This window comes from Castor canadensis, chromosome 13 (genome assembly GCF_047511655.1).
Source record: "Castor canadensis chromosome 13, mCasCan1.hap1v2, whole genome shotgun sequence".
Taxonomy (NCBI): Eukaryota; Metazoa; Chordata; class Mammalia; order Rodentia; family Castoridae; genus Castor; species Castor canadensis.
Genome location: NC_133398.1, coordinates 4,804,096 through 4,826,376, shown reverse-complemented (window position 1 = coordinate 4,826,376; position 22,281 = coordinate 4,804,096). Strand labels below are relative to the sequence as shown.

At 55.0% G+C, this 22,281-nt stretch overlaps 1 protein-coding gene across 8 annotated transcripts in view; it reads left to right on the top strand.

Moving 5' to 3' along the window:
* The first annotated feature begins 225 nt into the window (after window positions 1-225).
* The window catches only part of Ntng2 (netrin G2), a 64,762-nt gene continuing 42,706 nt past the window's right edge, over window positions 226-22,281 (top strand). The window contains exons 1-4 of one of the 8 annotated variants that reach the window (XM_074052946.1): window positions 1,061-1,267; window positions 3,897-3,992; window positions 4,864-4,996; window positions 5,215-5,909. In XM_074052946.1, the coding sequence (XP_073909047.1) occupies window positions 5,697-5,909 (213 nt within the window). In that variant the 5' untranslated portion in view covers window positions 1,061-1,267; window positions 3,897-3,992; window positions 4,864-4,996; window positions 5,215-5,696. Of the gene's footprint in view, window positions 785-1,060; window positions 1,268-1,300; window positions 1,762-1,841; window positions 1,923-3,896; window positions 3,993-4,863; window positions 4,997-5,214; window positions 5,910-22,281 lie in introns of those variants that run through there. The other 7 variants (XM_074052947.1, XM_074052945.1, XM_074052950.1 and 4 more) reach the window with 7 other exon arrangements.

Sequence of the window (22,281 nt, the reverse complement as noted above, 5' to 3'; positions counted from 1 at the left end):
CCCCTGCAGAAGTCCTCCCACGCCCTCCTCCGGGCTGGCCCCAGGGAAGCAGAGAACCTCTTAGCCAGGCCCCTCCTGCCCCCCTACTCTGCACTCCCTGCCGAGCTGGCTTGGCTTCGTCAAAAGCAGGGCCCATCAGGGTGGAGGCGGCGATGTGTCAGCTGGTATTCAGGCTCTGGTTGTGCGCTCAGATCGCTCCCCCTCCCCATCTCCCCAAATCCACCCACCCACCCCTTTACCCACTGCTCGGGGCCTTCTGGGTGGCAGCACTTCAGAGAGAGACAGACAGACAGACAGACCGACAGAGGAGCAGCCTTGAGCCCTTGGCTGTTGGGGGTGGGGGAACTGACTCACTTGGCCCCTGCTTGGTGCCGATGGGGCAGCTCCAAAGCCCATGGGTTCTGGCACCCCGTCAGGCCCCTGGGTTTTGGAGAAGGGAGCTGCAGCCCCGCGGTGCCTGACCCGAGCCGGCTGAGGATGCGCTCTGCGCGCCGGGACTCGCTGGCCCCCGGGCCGGGAGGCGATGTGTAGGCAGCGACCCCCCACAGCAGGCTCGCTCTGGCGGCCGCCTGCTGGGGCCACCCTGGCCGCGGGCCCGCCGGGACGCCCCTGCTGGCCGCGCGCGCCTCTCCCCCGGCCGAGGCGCGTCCCCCGAGTCTCGCAGTATTTCCTTCCTGCACCTTTAAGAAGACCGTTGCTCCGTGGTGGGATGGTGTGTTAAAGCCACACAGAGGAAGTTACGCAGCCCGGATCAGACCGAGAGATAAAAGCCCCGCTGGTGATCGTGAGTGATGGCCAGAGGATTGAGTCCGGGCATTAACTTGGAGCGGAGTGCGGGGGGAAAGTGAAGCGCCCAGCCATCTGGCCGGCGCCGCGCAGGGGGGGATGCCCCGGCGCCCCGACGAGCAGCCGCGAAGCCCACCCGGGCCGGGGGCTGCGCCGCGTGCGAGCGCCGGTCCCCCCCTGGCCGCCCAGCGGGGGCAAAAAGTTTGCACTTGTTAGCGGCGACCTCCCGCTCGGCCCGGGCGGGCGATGCGGGCGGCGCGGGCGGCCCCCTCCCCCGGCCCGCGTCTCCGGGACGGCTGCGGGCGGCCCCCCCGGCGGCCGGAGGGCTCCCCGGCCCCAATCTGACGGCGGCGGCGGCCACAGCGGCGGCGGGAGCCCCGGCTCGCTGTCCTCCGACCCTCGCCCCCAACCCAGCGACAGCCAGAGGGTGCCGGTCCTCGGCCTCCCGGGTCTCCGCTCCGGGAAGCGGCTCCGAGCCCGGGTAAGGCGGGCGGGGAGCGCCCGAGAGGCGAGCGGGGGAGCGATGCTGCAGCCCTGCCTGGCTGGTTTCATTTTGCAAGGGCTTTGGTGACCGTGCAGGCTCTCCCGGGGCCCAGGAGCCACTTGCAGCGGCCCAGCCGAGGCTCGGATGCAAAAGTTATTTTGTAGCGGCTGCTACCGAGCCAAGGGCTGGAGTCGCCCGAGAGGGGTGTGTTGTGAGTGTGCGTTTGGAGCGGCAGCTTAAAGGAGTAGCCTGTCTTTCTGGCTGGCCTCCCCCAACCCCGCACCCCTTCTTTTTCCATCTCATGTGCGTGTGTGGGGTGGGGATGGACGCTACAAGATTGCCGGGATGTGTGTGTGTTTATGCAAATATAATTAACCCTTCTCTCGCGCCGCACCCCCATACCAACTGAATCGCCATCACCCAGGGCCACCCCGTCTCGTGCCCTCCCATCTCTGCAAACTGAGTTGCACGGAGAACTCTCGGCCAGCCAGGTTGGAAACTTCTTTGCGTGCTGTGGAGGGGGTCGGTAGGTGTGGGGGTGGGGCGGGGACCGGCGCGATCACCGTGCCCAGTCGAACTCAAACTCAGGGGAGCAGAGGCGGCGGGAAGGCGGGAAGAGGTCCGCGGGCTCGCGGGGTCCGCCCGCCCCGGAGTAAGTTGCGGGTCTGGGTAGGGGGCAGCAGCGGCAGGGTCGTCGCTGGCAGCATCTCAGGGGGGAAAAGGATGCAACGCATTCCAGGGCGCTTTGCTCGGTGTCTTTTAATTAAGGGAGGCGGTGCCAAATGAGGGGCCCCCTCGCTGCCGGCCGGGTCTTTATTAAAGCCGTGATTAATTGCTCTGGTGGTTTGCACCCAACTTTGGAAAGGCAAAAAGCAGCGGCGAGCTTGCGGGGCTCATCCGTGTGCTGTGCACACGGTTTGCAGCCGGCCAAGAGCGCGGACCCCACTCTTTGGCTCTGCGGTCCGGGGCTGGCCGGTGGTTACCCACCCGCGGGGCCCCGACCACCCCGCCGCGGAGACCTCCGGCTCGTGTCCCGCCCCCCAGCACCCAACTTTCCCGGGCTCCCTGGACGCTGAGAGGGCGTCAGGGGGGAGCCAGAGGGCCGGAGAAAGCGCCGTTTGGAGCGAGGGGCACCCAGTCGGCGGAAGACGCCCACTGAGGCGGCGGTGAGAGCAGGACACCTGCAGGGCCCAGCCCAGGCGGGGGACGGGAAGGTGACCCCGGCCATTAGGGCTCCCCTTTCCTTCCTCGTCCCCCCTTCCAACCTCTTCTAGGGCAGATTTCACCCCCTGCGCTGTCCCACTTGGAAGGCAGAAGAAACGTCGGGTGGGCTGGGACCCCCGGGACCCCCCCAGCGCCTCCCCCCAGTGTCCCCCTGGGGCCTCGCGCCCGCCGGGGCGAATTCCCACGAGGCTAAGGCGCAACCCGCAACTCCGACGGGAGCCTGCTCCGGAGCCCAGCCAGCTCCGAGAGTCGCTAATTCAATAAGACAGAGAAATCTGAGTTCAGAAATCCTGCTAAAATCTAATTTTCGGGTTTTAATACCCTGGCTATCAGCCCCCCTCGGTTCCTGAGGACTCTTAAAAGAAAATACAGCGCATTGATTCTATTTGTTTCTGGGTGCTGCAGTTTCTTAATAATATCAGGTGAAGATTTATTTTTCGAGGAGAAAGCGATCTACCAGGATACAACCTCTTACTCTGAAATCTCCACTGCCGGCTTCCCACTCCCTGCTACCCGCCGTTATTCCGGGGATGCTGGTGTCTCTCCCCCTCCCCCCTTTTTTCTTTTTGGCAAAAATCAACTGTAATAATCGAGTGCTGAGCTCATAATTCTCGCTACGATGCCAGCAATGCCCAATTGATTGACTGGTTGTAAACACATTTTCCCCTAGCAGATTTGTTGTTGACGGCTTCTTCCCCCCACCCAATTTTCCAGGGAGTGCGTGGCATTTAAGCCAACAAAACTGCAAAGCAATTAATAGATTTGTGAGCTGTTTTCTGGGCCTCCGGCCTCACTGCCTCCCCTCCAGCCGAGGCCGCTTCCAGTGCTTTCCCAGCCCTGGTCCTGCAGATGAAACCCAGAGCTGGGTCCTTCCTGTGAGCTGCAGCCTGGCGCCCTGGTTGTCCCCAGCCATCAGGAGCTCCCTACCTGTTAGTGAACAGTCGGGAGTCGGCTGTTGGAGGAATTAATTAGGCGCACGCTGTTTTCTGGGCAGCTCCGAGCTTGAGTAGGGAGAGACATCCAAACCCTTTGCCGGCCACCGCTATTTTATTTTTACTACATTTTCTCAGGTTGTAAAAATAGACGCTGAATACGTTCTTTCCTGAGAGTTTTCTAGCAAAGGAGCGCATTCAAGGCTGGGAGGCACTTTCTATAACAGATTTCTTTTTAAACAGGCAAGGGTGAGATGTGAAAATGTGATCCTGCCTGGGGCCTCATTCATCTGCATTAGGAGCCCTTCACCCAGAGAGGGGGGCAGGGGCCACCTTAACGCAGATGGATGAGTTCCACTCTGGGCCTGGAGGAGCAGGCTGGCTGGCTCTGGGGGTTCTTCCTGAGGGAGGTGCTCAGTGGCCAGACCCTGGCTGGCAGTGTCACCACTCTGTATTGTCATTTCTGGCAGGAGTGTGTTTGTGTCTGGGTGGTGAGTGGGGTTTCATGGAAACACTGGCTAACTCCTCTGAGACCTTCCACCTACAACGGCTCAGAAGAATGTCAGGTGAGAGTCAGGCTGCTGTATGTGTGTGTTGGGATTTAAACAAAACAATCAGGGGTATAATAGCCAGAATAATTAATAACACAGGCATTCTTGCTGTAACTCACTGCAGTGACCTTTGCCCTACTGGCCAGTATTTTTAGCCAGGGTCCCATTCTGGCTCAATTCAAATTCTTCTGATGGTGTAGCAGGAGGCTGGGAACACACCATGTTTCAGGAGTCATGTATTCCCTGATGTAACATTCCCATGAGTTATATCTATTTTATCTTTTAAATAATTACCAGAGGCTTAAAATAGTAAAGCAATAATCTCAATAGTGATCCATTTATAGATGTACCCTCCAAAGATGATGGCACAATATTGGCCCTGATCAGAAAAATCTAATGACAAAAACATTTTCATTTCTGAGGAAGCCTTCAATATCCTAGTTTGTTATTGATAAAAAAAAATTTTTTTTAATTGTACCTCCAACTGGGGACCTGTTTCTTCATTGCTGGCCTGCCCTGTTGATCTGAACCTATAGTTATGGTCACCTCTCTCTACCTACCCGGTCTCATCACCTAACTTGAACCGTTTTGACATTCTGGCTGGTTAGGCATGGTGTTTTCAGGCCATTGTCAAGTCTCAGCTCCTGGGGGATGTTTTAGAGGGTCTGGACCCTCAAGCAGGGGCACTTCCGCTGGACTAAACCCCTGTAAGTGAGGTGTATCATATTGTTGATGGCGTGTCCAGTCTCTGAATGTGCAACTCCGATATTAACAAAAACAGCCCAGCCTTCTCAGGAGGCCTTGCTGATGCAGCCTCATCTCTGCATGTCTTGCAGAGAGCTTCTGTTCTTCCTCACTAATACACCCCTCTTTTAATTTGTTGCAGGTGCTGTTGATAAGCCCTCCTCTCCCTTCTTCCCTCTTACAATGAAAGACAAACTAGACCCCGGGTACCTGGATGGACTGAGAGCCAAAGTCTCAGGAACTTCATGATAAGTTGCCGATGGCTACCAGCCAAGGTCAGCTGGCCCCCATTACTGCCTGGCCCCACCAAAGCAGGGCCAGTTAACACCTCAGTAGCTTTTTATTTCTGGTCTAGTCACTCTATTGTTACTCGCAGCCCCTATGAAAAGAAGTCTCTTTTATTGGGCTGAGATGCTAAGTCCAGTCCCAAAGAGGGACCTTGTTGCCAGCTAACATGTACACCTCCTGATTTTATTTTATCTTTACTGTGCAGGCCCGAGGGCTGTTACACACTCGTGTTGAGCACATCACAGATTAAGGGCCCTTTAAAGATCTGGATTGATTGGAAGGACAACAATTAAAAGCAATCTGATCCAGCCCTATGCCGGATCCCTGCGGATTTTCTCCTTATCCCGTTTCCATCTACTGTCACAATTTGAGAATCTGCCTGATTTGATCAGCTTCACCTCTGGGGGAGGTGTAATGCCAAGGTTAGGAGGACGACAAGTTAGTGGCAACTTTATGATCTGCCCATCAGCAGACTAAGAAACGCTGCCTCCGAATTTCCATATCAACCCTTTGGAAAAAAACAAGTTCCTGACTGGTGGCAAACCTGCAGTGCTCGAGTCTCTGGGACATCCTAGCCACCATCACCTGGTAGATGTGGCATTTCCATGCTGAGGCCGCGAGTCCCCCCTAACCCCTCCGCTGCCTCTCCAGGGCCTCTCGGGCCATTCCTCTTCGGACTGTACAGCCATGCTGCACCTGCTGGCGCTCTTCCTGCACTGCCTTCCTCTGGCCTCTGGGGACTACGACATCTGCAAATCCTGGGTGACCACAGACGAGGGCCCCACCTGGGAGTTCTACGCCTGCCAGCCCAAGGTGATGCGCCTGAAGGACTACGTCAGGGTGAAGGTGGAACCCTCAGGCATCACCTGTGGAGACCCTCCTGAAAGGTTCTGTTCCCACGTAAGTCAGCTCATCTGCTGCCTTTCTATTTCTGGGCCAGGGGGCAGGGGGGCCTGGGACCCTCCTGGGGATGGGTGCACAGAGTGGAAGGCCAAGGTGCCAGGCTGACTTCCCTGAATCTTGCATAGGGACCAGGTCTCTGTCTCACCTTGGAAATGGGCCAAAGCCCAGCAGCCCTGAGGACCCTGGCGTCATGTGACATTCTCTGGGCAGGGGCAGTTTTGGCTAGCTGGTACTAGATGGTTTCCTCCCAGTTCCCCAGCATCAAGGACAAGCCCTGCCTCCTTTGTAGGAAGTCAGTGTTCTGGGCAAGGGAACAGGACATTTTGTGCATTATACTCTGCCCTGCTTTGGTTCAGCCCTGTGTGGGTGCCTTCCTAGCCCATTCAACCCAGTCGTCCGACAGCATTGCGAGGCCCATGTGGGCCCAGCATGGCAGTGGGCACTTTGTGGGAATCTCAAGGGGATTCCTGAAGGAGGAAGGGGTGGGGGGTGGTCAGGCTGGACGCAGGTTACAGCCAGCGTCCTTTCTGGTTCTATCCCCAGTCATGGCTAAGTCATTACAGCCTTGTCACCTGAGTCTACTTCAGGACTCAAGCAATGTTAACAGCATTGGTCATAAAAGCAGAAGGCATTTGATGTGAGCTCCTGGAGTGAGGGGCTGAGAACTTTGCACACATCATCCTGTAGTGTGTCCCCACACCAATTCTACCAGGCTGATTCTATATTGTTCAAAGTTGTTTTAGGGGGTGGGCTGTAGACCAGCTGTGAATCTCCGGGCTTCTGCTCTGCCACCTTCATGAGACCCCAGCAAGGTGGGCATACAACAACACACACACGGAGGCCTTAAGGGGCCTGTGGTTCAATGGATATATGGACAGTGTTCAAAATAGCACAGAGCCTAGCTGTCTGCTATTGTCATTCTGGTCCTACAAATGGGGAAACTGAGGCAGCAGGCATGAAGGTCTTTGGCCAAGGTCTTTCACACCCCCGGAAGTAGTGAAGCTGTAATTCATGCTTAGTGTCTGGCTCCAAAGTCACTGAGCCAAATACCAGGAAGCTCGGCAAGTCGTCTGCGGTGGAGGCTGGAAGGGGAGCCCGGCTGCAGGATCTGGCAACAGGGGCTAAGCATCACCCTCCAGGTGCCTGGTGCCTCTGAGAGTTCTTAGGAGAGCTGCCAGGCAGGGCCAATCCAATGTCCCCACTCCAGGCTCCTGAGGATATCTTAGTCCCATGGGGCAGCTTCAGTCACAGCACAGAACAGCCAGCCTGGGAGGGGAGGTTCCCTCTTGAGCTTGTCAGTGGTGATAAGGCTGCCTCTGTGGGTGGTGGCTGGGCTGTGGCCAGATGGTCAGGGCTGGGAGCCAGGGCTGGGTAGTCTGTGGACATCACTGCATTGGAGACCAAAAGGATCAGGACAGGCCAGGGGGCTGGGTCCTGAAAACCATGGACAAGGCCAGGCTCGGGGTTCAACTCAGCTTGTGAGAGGGCAGCTCCACACACTCTCTGGACAGACTCAGCTTCTCCTGTTAGAATCTCAACTGTGTTTTCTTTTTCTGTTAAATATTAATCACTCCCCTAACGTGACAGGGTGGAGGGCAGGTAAATTGTAATTCATTGGACCTGCTTACAATCCAGGGCTCAAGGAGTGGAGATGACCATCAGATGCAGGTCCGAGGCCCTCTCCTGGCTGAAGTCAGCTTGGGGCTGCCCTTGGCCTTGGACTGTTGCCCTGCTCCACCTCAGACAGAGAGCAGCATAGCTCTTGGCGGTGGGGGGGGGGGACGAGGGGGGTTGATCACCCCTCTGGGCCCTGATACCAGCCAAGCCCTGAGATCTGAAAGAAGCCCTCTTCTTCCTCCCTTTCCCTCTCTTGGAAGATGTGTGAGGGCATGGGGTGAGGGTGCTCAGCATCTCCAGACCCCTGCATGACTGAGTCCTCAGAGTCTCGTCACCTGTTTGATGGATGTAAATATTTCATGACAGGGCTGCCATCGGCTCTGCCTTTGATTACAAATGTGAGGCTGAGGAGGATGGGGACACTGTCTCAGCAGGTGGAGGGTAGCCTTTCTGCAGGGAGGTGGAGGTCACATCTAGTCTGGATTCAAGCCTTGCCACTGCTGTGCACTGTGTCCCCTCCCAGGCAGGTCCCATACATGTCTCATTTAATCATGAGGACACTCCAGAGTGAGCCCTGTTTTAATCCCTAAGACAGGATTAGGAAGGGCCACCTAAGTCCTGCCAAGGTCACTCAGTTTAAAAGGCCACTTGTCTGTGACCAGGGCTGGTGTTTACCCACCAGCAAACAGGGTCTCCCCTCTCTGAGCTTCTGACCTCTCTGAGCCTCAGGGTCTTCCTCTTTCAGTAGAGACAATACTGTCGGAGTGCCACCATGCTGGGAGAGGATGCAGCCAGCCATGGGTGCCCTGGTACCCACTGGCACATGATAGGTACTCAATGTGCAGTGGCTGTTATTGGCTTAATATTGCTGTTATTATGGTGGCTTGCAGGCTTTTCTTCTTCCCTGGAATTCTTTGCTTCTCTCCAGCTTGAGGCCACCACACCCTGCATTTCTACTCTCCAGGCAGCAGGTGGTCTATGCACACAAGGAGTTTCAACTACTCCAGGGAGGGCAGGTGTGGCTAATTATCCACCAGGGGGCGCCCTAGTGGTAGCCAGGCCTCCCACTGCCCCCTTCCTTAGCTGTGCCATTACCCGGAGGGTCCCTGCTCATGTACCCTTCCTGTAGGCAGGTGTGGGTCTGTCTGTCCCAGCATCCAGTGTACAGGAGAGTGAGCCTCAGAGCACCCCAAGAGTACAAGAGGGGCCAAAGGGTAGCTGCCCTTTTCCCTTCCTGGGTGCAGACCCTCTCTCCCAGGTTCCTGTCCTTCGGCAAGGCCACCTGAGGACTGAATTGTAAATTCCAGTCTGGGGAGGAAGAGGAGGGGGATGAAAGACAAGATAAATGAATAAATAAAAACCTATCGGCTCTAAATGCACAAGAATTAATAGGGATGAGCTCTCGACCAGGATTCTTGGGCAAGGGCAAAATTTCAATGAGGGCTGCGGAGAACCGAGGAATTCACCACTCCTCCCATCCCAGTTCCCAGGGCCTGCCCTGGAGGCAGGGGGGAGGCGGCAGGGCCACAGAAAAAGAGTGAGGGGCAGGCAGCAGCTCCTATTCCCAGGACCCTCCACGATGGGAAGGGCATCGTGGGGTGTCAGGGGTAGCCCCAAGTGCTCTAAATGATGCTTCCCACCAGCTGTCTGTGCTACAAATGAAATTGGGGGGGGACCCTTTCTTTATGCCTTAGAGAGCAGACCTGAGCATTTGACACTCAGGAGAGAGATGGTGAGGCAGGAGAGGGACACTGAGTGGCCCGGCCCAAGCAGGGTGGCATCAGTCCCTCCCACAGCCTTGCTATCAGAGTGAGGTCCTTAGAGCCCAGCATCAGCCTGCTAGAAATGCAGAATCCCAGCCCCTCCCCAGCGGGCAGAGCTAGAATCTGCAGGGATTCAGATGCTCTGGCCCGTGGTGGGGAAACCTACTGCTGATGAGAGGGCAGGAGGTTTGATGTTCCCATGGGGTCCCAGCATAAGGGGAGAGCTGCTGGCTGCCCAGGGAGGGATACAGGGATTCTGGGAGTGAGGAAGTGGGGCTGGGAGCCAAGATCCTCACGTGCAGGTGGGACCTTGCCAGGACTGCAGCCTGAACTTCGTTCTGGGGGAGACTTGGTTGGATGTTCCAGAGAGGTAGCGCCATTTCTAGCAAGAGGTGCAGGCTGAGCCAGAAGCCCCGAGCTCAGTTCCCAGCATCGCCACTTGCCAGTTTGGTGGTCTGGGGTTAGTCATTTTATTTCTCTGAGCCTCAGTTTCCCCAGCTGTAAGATGGGATGAAATCATGGCTGCCTTACCCACCTCACCATCTTCCAGGGAGAAGGAAATGTGTCTCTCAAAATTTGCAAGTCAGAGTGTGAGTTCTGTTCTAGTGCGAGGCATTTCCAACCTTGATCATCCTGACTGGAATGGATAAGCAATGAAATGGATAAGCATTAAACTTTTTATCTAACAAGTCTCCAGAGAGAGAAGTTTTGAATCCCATGCTGTGTGACCTTCAGTGTGAGACTTAACTTCGCTAGCCTTGTTTCCTCAAGTGGGGGCTAGTAACAGAATGTGCATGGGGGACGACCATGAGCCCAGTGCCTGGCATACAGAAGATGCTCAATGCTTGCAGAGTCAGTCAGTCAACTCTCTGACTTCAGGCGTTTGCTTCCCCCTTGGACTAAGAGCTCCTCGAAGGCAGGCCAACCTCACTCATCTTGGCTCAGTTAGTGCCCAGCAAGCAGTTGCCGAGTGAGGGATGAAAGGAAGGAAGGCTGGCATGATCCAGGAAGACTTCTTAGAGGAGGGGGACTAGCTTGGTCAGGACAGAGCCATTGGGAGCTGTTGCTTCTCTCTGCTGCAGCCCCCGTTTTGTGGGATTTGCTATGGATGGAGCCAGGGGTTTATACAGCTCTGTCCTAAGTCAGCCGCAGGTGACTTGGAGTTTGCTGCATCAGCGTTAGTTACAGTAGCTGGATCTCTGGAAATGCCTGAGGCAGGGCCCAGCCTAGGACAAGAATAGACCCACACGATGACATCTTGTCGCACAGCGAGCCTCATGCCCAGGGAGAAGACGAGATGGAGTGGCGCTAACGCTGTGCACTGGCCCAGGGAGTCATGTTGTTGCTTGTGAATTTTCTCTTGGGATTGGGTTAGGTGGAGACACTGGGACAGTGCAGTGGGGACGCAGAAGGGCTCAGAAGGACATCTTTCCAGAGTGTCAGACACTTAGAGACTCTGGGCCTTTCAGCTTCCCCAGGCTCATCTTCCTCTTGGATTTTTAAGACAGTTTCCATACCTTTCCATATCTCACGTGTCATGAGGCAGGCGATGGATGGACAGACAGGCATGCATACTAAGCACAAGGACTTGGGCTTTGGGATGGGGCTGACCAGGCTCATGTGTGAACTGACCTTTCTGGGTTGTGGGACTTTGAATAAGTCCCTTGTGACTCTGAGCCTTGGTTTTCACATCTGGAGATGGGGGAAACACTTCCACAACCCCAAAGGAAGTTTGCAGGAATATGAGACAGGCATGGAGGGCCCTCGGCTGGGTGCCTGGCACCAATGAATGCCAGAAAGGGGCTTGAGTTTTTATTTTTCATTGTAGAACTTAGTTTGAGATGCAAAAGGAGTATAAAGTAGAAAACCGTGGACAGAAGTTGACGTCATAGGCGACGCACGCGATGAGGGGGATCGGGATGGAGCTTGGGGGTTGCTGAACAGTTCTGAGGAGTGAGGCCAGAGGGCATGGTGGGTATGAGACTCCGAGGGCAGGGGCGAGAGTGGGGACGGAGAGAGCAGACAAGCCCCCACCTGGACATCAGCTCGGATCCCCACAGTCTGAAAGTAAGGATGTCACCGTGGCATTGCACAGACATGTCCCAAATTTCCCAGGACTTCCCAAGGTCCTCTAAGTGGAGAGCTGGGAGCTGCCCATCCTCCACCTGGCTGTCTAGGATTAGGAGGGGTTAGGGTTCTGAAGACAGGAGCAGTGGGGGGAGGAGGAGGAGGGCAGAGGTGAGAGCCACAGGCATGAAGTCCTTGACCCAGGGAGGGTCCTGGGCTCACCAGGCCTCACAAAGGGGCCTTACCTCCTGGCAGTGGCTGCCTCAGGAACAGGGTGGGCTGGAAAGCTGTTTTCAGCCCATAGCCGATAGCCAAGAGTGGCCTGGCTCTGTCCTGGCCAGGGCCCCTGTGGCCCACAGGGATGCTCAGCAATTTCCTGTAGGGACCCTGGTGGCAAGGACAGTGAGAAATGGCAGAAGGTGCAGAGCCCGGCCGTGCTCGGCCGTGGTTTGTAGCCTTTGATTTGGTTTTCATGGGTAGCAGATTTGCTTAAATAGATGCAAGTGTGTTTTTAACTCCCAGAGCGCACACCAACTGCTGGGGGGCCGGCAGAAGGGGTGTTGGATGCCAGCTGGGAACTCCAGGCCCAGGAGAGCAAGACCAAGGCTGAGCTGCTTAGCCTCAGTTTCCCCGACTTTTAGCAATGGTGTTTGCTCAATGAACCAGTTCATTCATTGTTCCTGGGTGACTGCCAGATATATTCTGGGAACTGGGGAAATCTCGGCTGGTCACAAACACCCAAAACCAGGAACTCCAGTGCAGATGAGGCATTCCAAATGTGCACCCATCCCCGGCACAGCACTGAGCAGTGTTTAAAATTTTTAAATCCTATATTGAGGTCAAATTCACATAACATACAATTAACCCCTTAGTGTTTTTTAATGCCAAAATGCATAGAACATAAGAGCTTCCTCTTTAACTGTTTTAGAGTGCACACTGCAGTGACATTTGGCACGGTCACAATATTGTGCACCTGCCACCTTTGTCTGGTTGGAATCCATTTCAATATTCCATAGGAAAACCCCGTGCTGAGTCCTTCCTCCCTCCCCATGCCCCTGGCAGCCACTACTCTACTTGCTGTCTCCATACTTATTCTGGACATTTCGTATAAATGGAATCGTACAACGTGACCAGCACAGTGGGTGTGCAGTAGTATTTCATTCTGGTCTGGATTTGCTTTCTCCATGGAACATCTTCTGTGCTTTTTGGTCAGTCATCTGTTCTTTGCAGAAATGTCTGTTCAAGTCTCCTGCCCATTTATTCAATGGGACTGTCTTTTCATTGTTGACTTGCACATGCTCTTTGTTTATTCCGATCCTAGATCCCTATCCAGCATATCTACCTGATATGCTGTGGCTTGTCTTTTCACTCTCTTGGTTGTGTCTTTTGATGCACAATTTTTTTATTTTAATTTTAAGAAAGCCCAATTTATCTATTTTCCCATTTTGTTTGTACTTCTGGGGTCCTATCTAAGAAACCATTGCTAGATATAAGGTGATGCGTATTTACCCCTGTGTGTTCTAAGACTTTTGTAGTTGGAGCTCTGGTGCATTTGGAGGTAATTTTTGTGAATGGCGTGAGATAAGGGTCCAGCCTCATTCTTTTGCAGGTAGCTGGACTGTTTGCAGCCCCGTCTGTTGGAGAGCCTACCTTTCTCCCAGTAAGTGTTCCTGGCATTTTTGTCCAAAAGCCGTTTAGATGAGTTTGTTTCTGGACTCTTAGCTCTATTCCGTTGACGCACTGTCATTCTGTGTTCAGGACTTCATCAAATGCTCCCAAACATCCTGTGTGGAGAAACGACTGTTTTCCTATCATGTCCATTTGATAGATTAGGAAACTGAGACCCCAAAACCGAGGGGGGCCATCAAGGCTCACCCGGATCCCAGTCTTCTAACAACTGTACTACAGTGAAGCCTGGGGAGAGGGAAGCCCAAATACTCACTGCCCCCTGCATGTTTCCTCTTTTCATTTCCCTTTCCCTAATAAATCTTTTAACTGAGATGTTGACTTTGATTCTCAGAGGAGGGTAAACAGGAGAAATATTGTGACTTCTTTCTGGTCTCCAAACACCTCTCCAGCTCCCCTCCCATTCAGCTGGGCACCACCTGCTGCATCTGCTCCTTATGGGTATACAGTAGATACTAAATAAATGCCGACAACAGCATTCCCTCATCTCAAATAGTACAACTTGGGAGGAGACTTAGAAATAGTCTAAGGTCAGGGGAACCCCAATATCTGTGAGTGCACTGTAGTGGAACTGACCACTGGGGGGGAGTGGGCACCTGGAACCTGCCTGCCCTGCTCCTGAGCCCCACTAAATCCTAGACTCCTGTTGGAGTTCAAGTCCCTCATTTCCTACCTGGGAAACTGAGGCACAGGAGTGGAGCGATTTCCTCCAGTCCCAGTGGGGGAGCAGAGGACCCAGGAGACTCCATCACAGGCTGTGGACCCCCCATGAGTTGACTGGGGGACTGGGGGTGTGGCTCAGTGGTGTTTGCCTAGTGTGCATGAGGCCCTAGGTTCCATCCCCAACACTAACTGGGGTGGGGAGGGAAGGGGAAGAGGAGGAGAAGAAGGAGAAAAGAAGGAGGAAGAAGAAGAAGGAAAGGAAGGGAAAAAGGAAAAGAAAGGTATGGATTTGAGCCCAGGGCTCTGGGCACAAGAGGCTTCCACACCAGGCCTTCTGTCCATTGGCTCCCGCCCTGGATCTGACCTCACATGGTGGCACCTGGTGGGGAAACATGGGATGCGTGTGCAGGTCATGTGCAGTGAGCTGGGTAGTGGAGCTGCTCCCACAGGGCTGGCCACATTGATGCAATTGTTTTTGGCCCATGTAGGCAAGCTCTCAGGCATTGTCACCACGGTCACCACAGGCACTGCTGAGAGCTGGCTCTTGTAGGCCTGAGAGGACCAAGAGACCCTACTGCCAGTGCACCTGCCAGTCATGCAGCACCATGAGGCTCACAGAAGGGGTGCTCTGACAGGTGGAAGGTGCAGGAGAGGCAGGGTAGGATGGTAGCCGGAGTGCCATCGATCACTTCAGTGTCACACTCATGACTGTCTGTGCAGCAGGTTTGGGTGGTGTGCTGGGCAGAGTAGGAGTGAAACACACCCTTCCTGTGCCCCAACCCAGAACCTCTCCACTCTGCCCCATCCCATGACCGTGTGCAGAGGACTCGGTGTGCCGGCTCTTTCATCCTCTCCACATGACTGAGACAGCAACTCTGCAGTGCAGATAAGGAAAGGAGGCTCAGAGAGGTGGGAACTCTGACCCAAGGTCACACAGCCAAAGTCAGTGCTAGCCCCAGGGTCCTGACTGCCACACCCCTCCCCCGTCTGAATGGCTGTCTTGACACTGAGCAGTCACAGAGGGCCCTCTCCAGTAGGGAGCTTGGAAATCCACCTACCCATGCTGGTGGTCCCTTCAGATCCGAGCCGGGGGAGTTCTAGAATGGCCCTTCACAGGGAAGGGTCTGGTATTTTTCTCCCAGCACAGTTCATCTGGAGTCCTTTGGGGACTATTTGGACCTCCTCAGCCCCTTTCCCTCTCCCTCCTACTGCCCAAGTCATTTGTCCAGTTGACACCAAGCACTAGCCAGGGAAATAAGCAGAAATGAACCATGACCTGGCCTGTCCCCTTGGCTGCAGCTGAGTCCACTGTTGGGCAAAAGGTGAAGAGGAGGCCAGTGAGGGACACGCCACAGGAGTCCTGCAAGCTTCCGTCAGTGTGCAGGGCTCCTCTGCACCCACCTTCAGGAGCAATCGTGTCTGGGGGGACCACAGGTTCTGGAGAGTCCCCTCCCTCTAGAGGACCGAGAGTGGCCAAAGTCAGGCGGCAGCAAGAAGAGAAGCCAACCTGCAGGCAGCACCTTGTGTCTACCCCTCACACCACCATCACCAGGCCCCTTGCCAACACCACCGTCACCAGGCCCCTTGCCAACACCACCGTCACCAGGCCCCTTGCCAACAGCTGTGTGGCAGGTACTGTGCTGAACCAATCCTGGGGATGGGGTCCCCTCTGCAGTGGCTGCCAGGAGCCGGGTGACCTCACACAGCCCTTTAGGGGTGTAGATTTCTCTCCTGCAGAATGAGGGGGTCTGAGTGTCTGTGCTTCTGACTCTGCTTCTGAGGAAGAGAGAGAGGAAACCAGAGAAGAGTGTCATCCTCCCAGGACACCAGAGGGTAGACTAAAGACAGGAGGCCAACTCCTATCTCAGCAGCTAAACCCCAGTGCAGGGGCTCCTAGCTTTCAGGGGTCACAGATATGTTTGAGAATCCGTGAGGCTTCCTAGGACAACCTCCATGCACATGTGTGTGCACAAATACATGCACACACGCACAGTTTAAACCCTGTGGTCACTTCCCAGCCATCCACCTGTGGACCCAGGTAGCCACCTGACCTGCCCAGGAGTGTCTGCCCTCTGGGATCTCAAACCTCAGGGACATCAGGGTGTGTCTTCTTGTTACTGACTAGTCCTATGGTTGGAAGATTTTCTTCAGTCCACAGCCCCCATCTCTTCAGAGCACCAGCCACTAACACTTATTGAGTGCCTCCTGTATGCCAAGTACTTGATCTAAACTAGCCCATTGAATCTGCACAGAAAAGACTTAGAGTTGAGTTTATTTTAATATCTTTTTGGTATATAAGGACTCTCGGATTCAGAGAGGTTAAGCCACTTTCCCAAGGTCACAAAGCTTCGAAGTAGAAGACCTTGGCTCCTCCACCCTGAGCTGTCTAGACCCAGTGCCTAGGCCCCTCAGCAGGCTCCATAGCTGATGTGAGCCTTTCTGAGCATCTCAGAGAGTGCCTGATAGATGGAGGCGGCTGTCATCTGTGTGCGCGTGTGTGTGTAGCTGTGTGCTGCTGAGTGTAGTCCCTGCCAACCCGGGAGGAAGGAGACTGGGGAGGGGTGTCTATGGCGATTTCCCGCCCCTGCCCTTTGAGACGTGATGGAGTCTGCTAATCCACTTATTTGATAATTCACTTGTGTCATGTCTCTTTGGCAGTGCACACGCTCCCACGCAGCAGCTCCGGGGACGCAAGCTGGCTTTGCTTGGAGGAACCCGATCTGTTTTTCTGTGGAGGGAGTGGTGGGGGAACCACACCCAACAATGGACAGTAATGGACCTAAAAATAGAGGGGGACGGGAGCAGCGGGGAGGGGGCGCCTCGTGTCTGCCTTCCACTTGGCCCTCGTCTGCCAAGGGCTCCAGGCCCGTCTGCCTGGCACCGGGCAGCTCTCCCTTCTCTCTCATTCAGGTTTCCAAGGGCTTGGTGGCCTCTCAGCCTGGGAAGAGGAATGGGGGGACCAGGATGGGTAGGAAACAAGGGCTGGGGACACAGATGTCCCCTTGCTGCCACTGCCCTCTTCAAGATGGAAAACTGTCCCATCTCGGGTCCTCAAGTAAGTGGCCCCATCCTTAGAGTTGGTGACACAGGATGCCAGTGAAAACCACAGCTGTGGGTGGGGGGTGTCTCGTACAGGAAGGGCTGCCCTCCATCCATCTCACATCTCCTAGCCCTTGGGATGATCTTCACAAGGGTCCCAAGCCCAGCTGGGCTGCTGTGGCCCAGAGGGAACACAGCTGTCTGAGGCGAGGGATCAATCTTCCTTTCTTTGCCAGGACCCCCACACCACTGGAGGTTTAGTCTGCTGCTACAGACAGACTCCCCTGGTGGCCTGTCATGACTGCCCCTGCCCAGGCTGCACCCCGATCCAGCTACAGCAGACTGTGGGGTGGGCCCGACATCCAGATTTATTAAAACTCCCCAAGTGGTCCGCATGCAGCCAAGTTAGAGACCTGCTGATTGATTAAAGTCTTTCCTGGGGCTGCCCTGGATCCCTTCCAGCCTTAAGCATCTTATTTTTTAAAGTCGAAGACCAGAGGAGGAGAGAGTTCCTGTTCTGCTTTGGCTCCCAGAAGCCTTCCTTATAGATGCTGAGCTGTGGGCACTCCTTGCCCAGCTGGCTTCTATGCTGACTCCCTAACCTTGGCCGAGGAGCCTCCTGGAGCTACTCACCCTCATGACCCTCCCAGGTTCCTAACCTCTCTTCCAGCAGGCCAGAGCCAGGCCCTTCTGGGCTGCTAAATGTCAAAGCTGGGCATTTGGCTCCACCTCCTCTTTGGCCTCATCTCCCATGTTCCTCACCACACTTCCCCAGCCACACGCATTAACTCACTGCTCCCCACAGCACTGTGCACACGTGCTCTGCCCTTTGCTCTATCCCTCTACATGGGGTGACCTCCATCCCAGGCTTCCCCGCCCCAGAACTCCTGTCTGTGCCACTCATGAACAAGCCACATAGCAACTTTCCTGGCGCCTCCACAGGGGGTCAGTGTGCCTGGGTTATCTGTTGGGCAACTGGGGACCCTGTTCCCTCACCTGTAAGATGCAGGCAACAGCAGGATGATGTCACAGTCTTGGTGCCCTTCTTTGGATCAACTGTACCAGCCTCACAAACCCAGCCTCAGCCCCAGACACCTGCACAGGACTTTGGATGGTTAGTTGGTTGGCTGGTTAGTTGGTTGGCTGGTTGGTTAGTTGGCTGGTTGGCTGGTTAGCTTGCTTTCCATCTGGAGTAGAATCTTTGGTCTTAAGGCCCAGGAAAATTGTCATACTGTCCCCTTCTCAGTCCGAGAGATGATTCTCTGGCTGCTTTGTTTGTTGGTGAGCAGCTGATGAATGAGTAAATCACTGAAGCCTGACTGGGTCAGCCCTGCCAGAGTCTTCACCATGAGCGCTGTGCCTGTCCAGGTATGCCCAGTGTTGGGCACACCCAGTGACCTCTTATTCTTTCCTCTGCCATGCCACCTCCTCACTCCTCAGAGAGCAGCAGGAAGAAACTCTGGAGGGCCAGGTTTGTGGCCTTTTAATGGACAGTCCCCATCTGTCTAGGTGCTGAGAGCCTGGAGAGGGGACCCACTGGGCAGGCGGAGTCAGTCTGCAAACCTGAACTGAGCACCTTACTGGTGCCAGTCTCCGCCCCTGCCTTCTCAGTGAACATACTGTGTAGGGAACACAGATGTATCATTAACCAAAGATGGAAACAGTGGTCAGTGCACTCTGGGCTGCACAGGTTGCGCCTGGGGAAAGGGTGTTTAAGCAGACACCTGTCAAGGGGCGGAGTCTCCAGAGAGGTGCCCATCCTGAGAGCTCAGGGCAGGGGGGATAAGGGATGTCAAGAAAAGAAGAGACTAGAGAGGAGAAAGCTAGGAGGGGAAGGGGGGCGGGAGGTGGATCTTTCAGGAGAGGCAGGCACTGCAGTTCAGTGGAGGAGCTAAAGACACCTCAGTGCTTACACAGGGCCCCTCAGAGCAAGCACAGAGTGGGCTGGGGATGGGAGGCCCTGGCAGGTGGTGACTCCAACAGGGATGGGGGGGTGGAATGACCAGCAGCAGGGAGGATGCTGAGGGTACCCTCTGGGCACCTTGCTCTCCAGCTGTGTTTCCCCACTCACTGGTCCTGTCCTAGGCTTCTACCAGAACCTATTGTTCTCTAGGGCAACTCTCAACAAGGAGGTGGACCAACCAGGAGCTCTAAAAAGTCCTGAGGGACCTGGGCAGAGCAGCTGCCCTGCCTGGCACACCCTGCCAGCCACAGGGGACACCACTGCTGCCGTGCCCCTTGCCCTCACCCCAGCGCTGGGATCATCCAGCCCCTTTTCCCCTCCATGATAAAATATTCATGTCAGCAGAGTAGGCCCTCTTTGAGAAGGCTGCCTGGGTCTAGCTTACGCTTTGCACAAGCTTTTAAAGAGCAGGTCGCTTTTCCTACCCGCTAAGCACTTTCTAGGTCCCAAATCAATAATGCACTTACCAGGCTGCACTGGACGAGGCGCCCTTCCCCCCACCTGCTCAGTTCCTCTCTCTCCCTTTCTCCTTTCCTTCTGTTTTTCCTCCTTTCATCCCTCCTCCTTTCCTTTTATTTACCTTTTTAAAAATATCAAATGAAAGTGTTGAGGTGTTCCGGGCATTGAGTGGAGGTGAGGGGGAAGAGCAGTGGCCCAGGGTGGGATGAACAGTTGAGCCCTGCGTGCAGGGCAGTCAAGAGGCAGGCGGAGGGAGTGGTGGCTGGGTTGAGCATGCCAGCCAGCCCTGATGGGGAAGCATTTGAGGATCACTGAGCTCCTGGAGTAGAGAAGGGGTGGGTGTGGACTCACCCTAACCCCCTCTCACCTAATGAACTAGAACATATTTACAGCACTCCCAGAGAAAACAGGACCAAAATGGAGAAGGGAGGCCTAGACCAAGGAAAATACAGAGCCCAGGGCAAAACAGATGCCAGGGCCTCTGAGAAGAGGCTGCCTGCCTTTTGTGGTAATGAGTCCTCTGTCACTGGAGGTAGGCAAACAAAAATGCCCTAGTCTTCAGAGGCGGGGACCCATGGGTGTCTGGTTTGGTATCAGACAGGAGCTGGAGCACATTGGTTGCCTGTGGGGGGCCACAGGGCTCTACGCCAGACACGCTTCAGCTGGGAAAGCCTTTCCCACCCCAAACATTCCTGGAAGTCTGTCTGTGGGAAGAACCCACATATGCCTAGGGCACAGCAGAATGTTTTAAAAAAATACAGTTTTAAGTTCCTGGAGAGATTAACCCTCCTTTAGCCAGAGCCTTGGCTCAGCCCCACCTTCCCCCGCTGTAGAGTTGATAGAGGAAAACAATTTTGGAGTTTTTGTCCAGGCAGGCAGTGGGTCCCTGTGTGGGGTCTGGTATTTCATCCTCCGCCCTCTGATCTTGACTTCCCAGCAGACTCTTTTCTGAACTTGTTACCTACGTGGACAGCCCAATGTCCCCAGGTCCTCAGAAGGGCTTGTTGGGGAGGTCTTTGGGAGAAGCCCACATTGGGATGAGGAAGACGGAGAAGCCAGGGTCTCTGTCTAGCTACCAAAACAGCATCCCAAAGCAGACTGGGGGTCCTGGCAGCTTCCTGCCCCCTGCAGGACCACAGCCATTGTTGAGGATCCTCATTTGTTTGGAAATGGTTATGAATACCACTGTGTGCCAGGGAGTGTAGTACAAGGTTGGGGTGACCCAGACCCTGCTCTTCTGGAGTTCACTCTTGGTCACAGAAGGTTCTGGGAGAACAATCATGGGCAGGGTTGAAGTAAAAGGTCTCAATGCTCCCTTTCGTCCCAAGCAATTTGGGTGCTGGAGCTGCCTGCAGAGCTGGTGCCCGGAGACTGTATTTCCATGAGTTGCGCTCAGGCCAGGGCAGGTTCAGGGCATGACCTTCAACTCTCGTCCAAGGTGGACCTCTCTGCCCAGACACAGCCACGGAGGCCAGGTCTGGGGGAGGCTTCTGGAGGCTCAATTGCTAGGTGCACAGGGCTGGGAAGCTGCCTCAGTTAGGCTCACTTGCCTTCCCCTGTCTGAGCAATCGACTGGGGCTGGCAAGAGAATGGTTCCAACAAAACCAGAAAAGCCTCCCTGGGCGGCTGCAGCTCTGGGTTGCTTTCCGCTGACTCACGACAGCAGGGAGGGTGACCTTGCTGCTGGCCAGGGTTTTTGCTCCAAGAGAAGCTGAAAGGGGAAGGGGAAGAAGTTGGAGGCAGAGAGAGCAAGAGGGCTAGGGATCAATGAAACCACAGGAGAATGAGAGAGAGCTCTCGGGGAGGGAGGAGAAGTTAGAGATGCGGGACAGCTAGAATTAGAATCTGCTCGGAACAGAATCTCCGTTTCCGCTTTGTTAATAATTTATTCCCTCTGCAACTTTTCTTACCAATAAATAGGAAATAATTTGTTAGGGAGAATTCCCCCGGCACCCCTGATTTGTTCCTGGAGTTGGGCAAGAAAGGTGTGGCTTTGTGCCCTTCCTTGCAAGCAGTGTGGGGGACTGAGGGATGCACAGAATTTAAGACGTTAGGATGACAGAGTTGGTCAGCCCACTCTCGCACTTGTCTTTTCAGGAGACCTGTCCCCAGCTGCACCTGCCTGGGTTCCAGGTGACTTGCCTTTATGAATGAGGGAAACTGAGGCACAGATAGTGCAAGGCCCTGCTCCAGGTCACACGTGATGTTCGAGATAGCCCCAAGTTCTAGCTCCATGACACTAGGGGTCAGGATATTATTATTGATCCACACACCTGCTCAGGCCAGAAGAGGTTCCCCAAGTCCAAGGTGGAGGGAGCAGCTCGTGCTGCTGCCTTTCTGCTTCCTTCCCCACCTTGGCTTCTTCCTAAGACCCTGAATCTTTTAAGAATGGGAGCTGGTGCTGCCTTTGCCCTCCTCCCAGGCACCCCAATCCCTGGGCCTCTCCTTGGCAGCCTCCTGCCTCCCACCTGGGACATGGTAGCTGCCTCCAGCCCCTCAGTGAGGTTGACAAGTCGACAGATAGGTTCAAAAAAATCTGTCAGCTGCTAAACTGTTCCGGGCCTGCCCACACGCCTTCGTGGCAAAAAGATGGCTGGCTGCCTCCCGGGTGGAACCCATGTCTGCGGGTGAGTGGTACAGGCTGGGGGCGGTGGCATCCTTTCCCTTTTGGGTGAAGGGCATGGTGTCCCCACTTGTCTCAGAGTTGGGGCTTCTTGTCCCATGACAGAGCTGTGACCTTGGGAAGTTGCTCTGTGTGTAAATGCCCTGTGTATAAAATGTAGACAGAAGAATTCTGTCCTCTGGGATCCCACGAGCCTCGATGGCAGTCCAACTCCCAGGATGCTGAACACCACCCTGTGCCCAGCATCTCTGAGCAGATGCTGCACAAAGCTCTTGCCTTGGTGGCATTTAGTGTGAAGCCAGTGGCGCCAACCCTGTTGGACTTTCATTCATTGCACAAAGATTTCCTGAGTTCCTGAGGAGTGCCAGGGGCTAGGGCTGCCATGGGAACTCCCCCAAACTCATGGAGCCAGTGCTGAGGACCACAAGGCTCACCCCTCATGCACTACAGACTGCAAAGCCCACCCACTTGCTCTGGCCACCTGCTTTG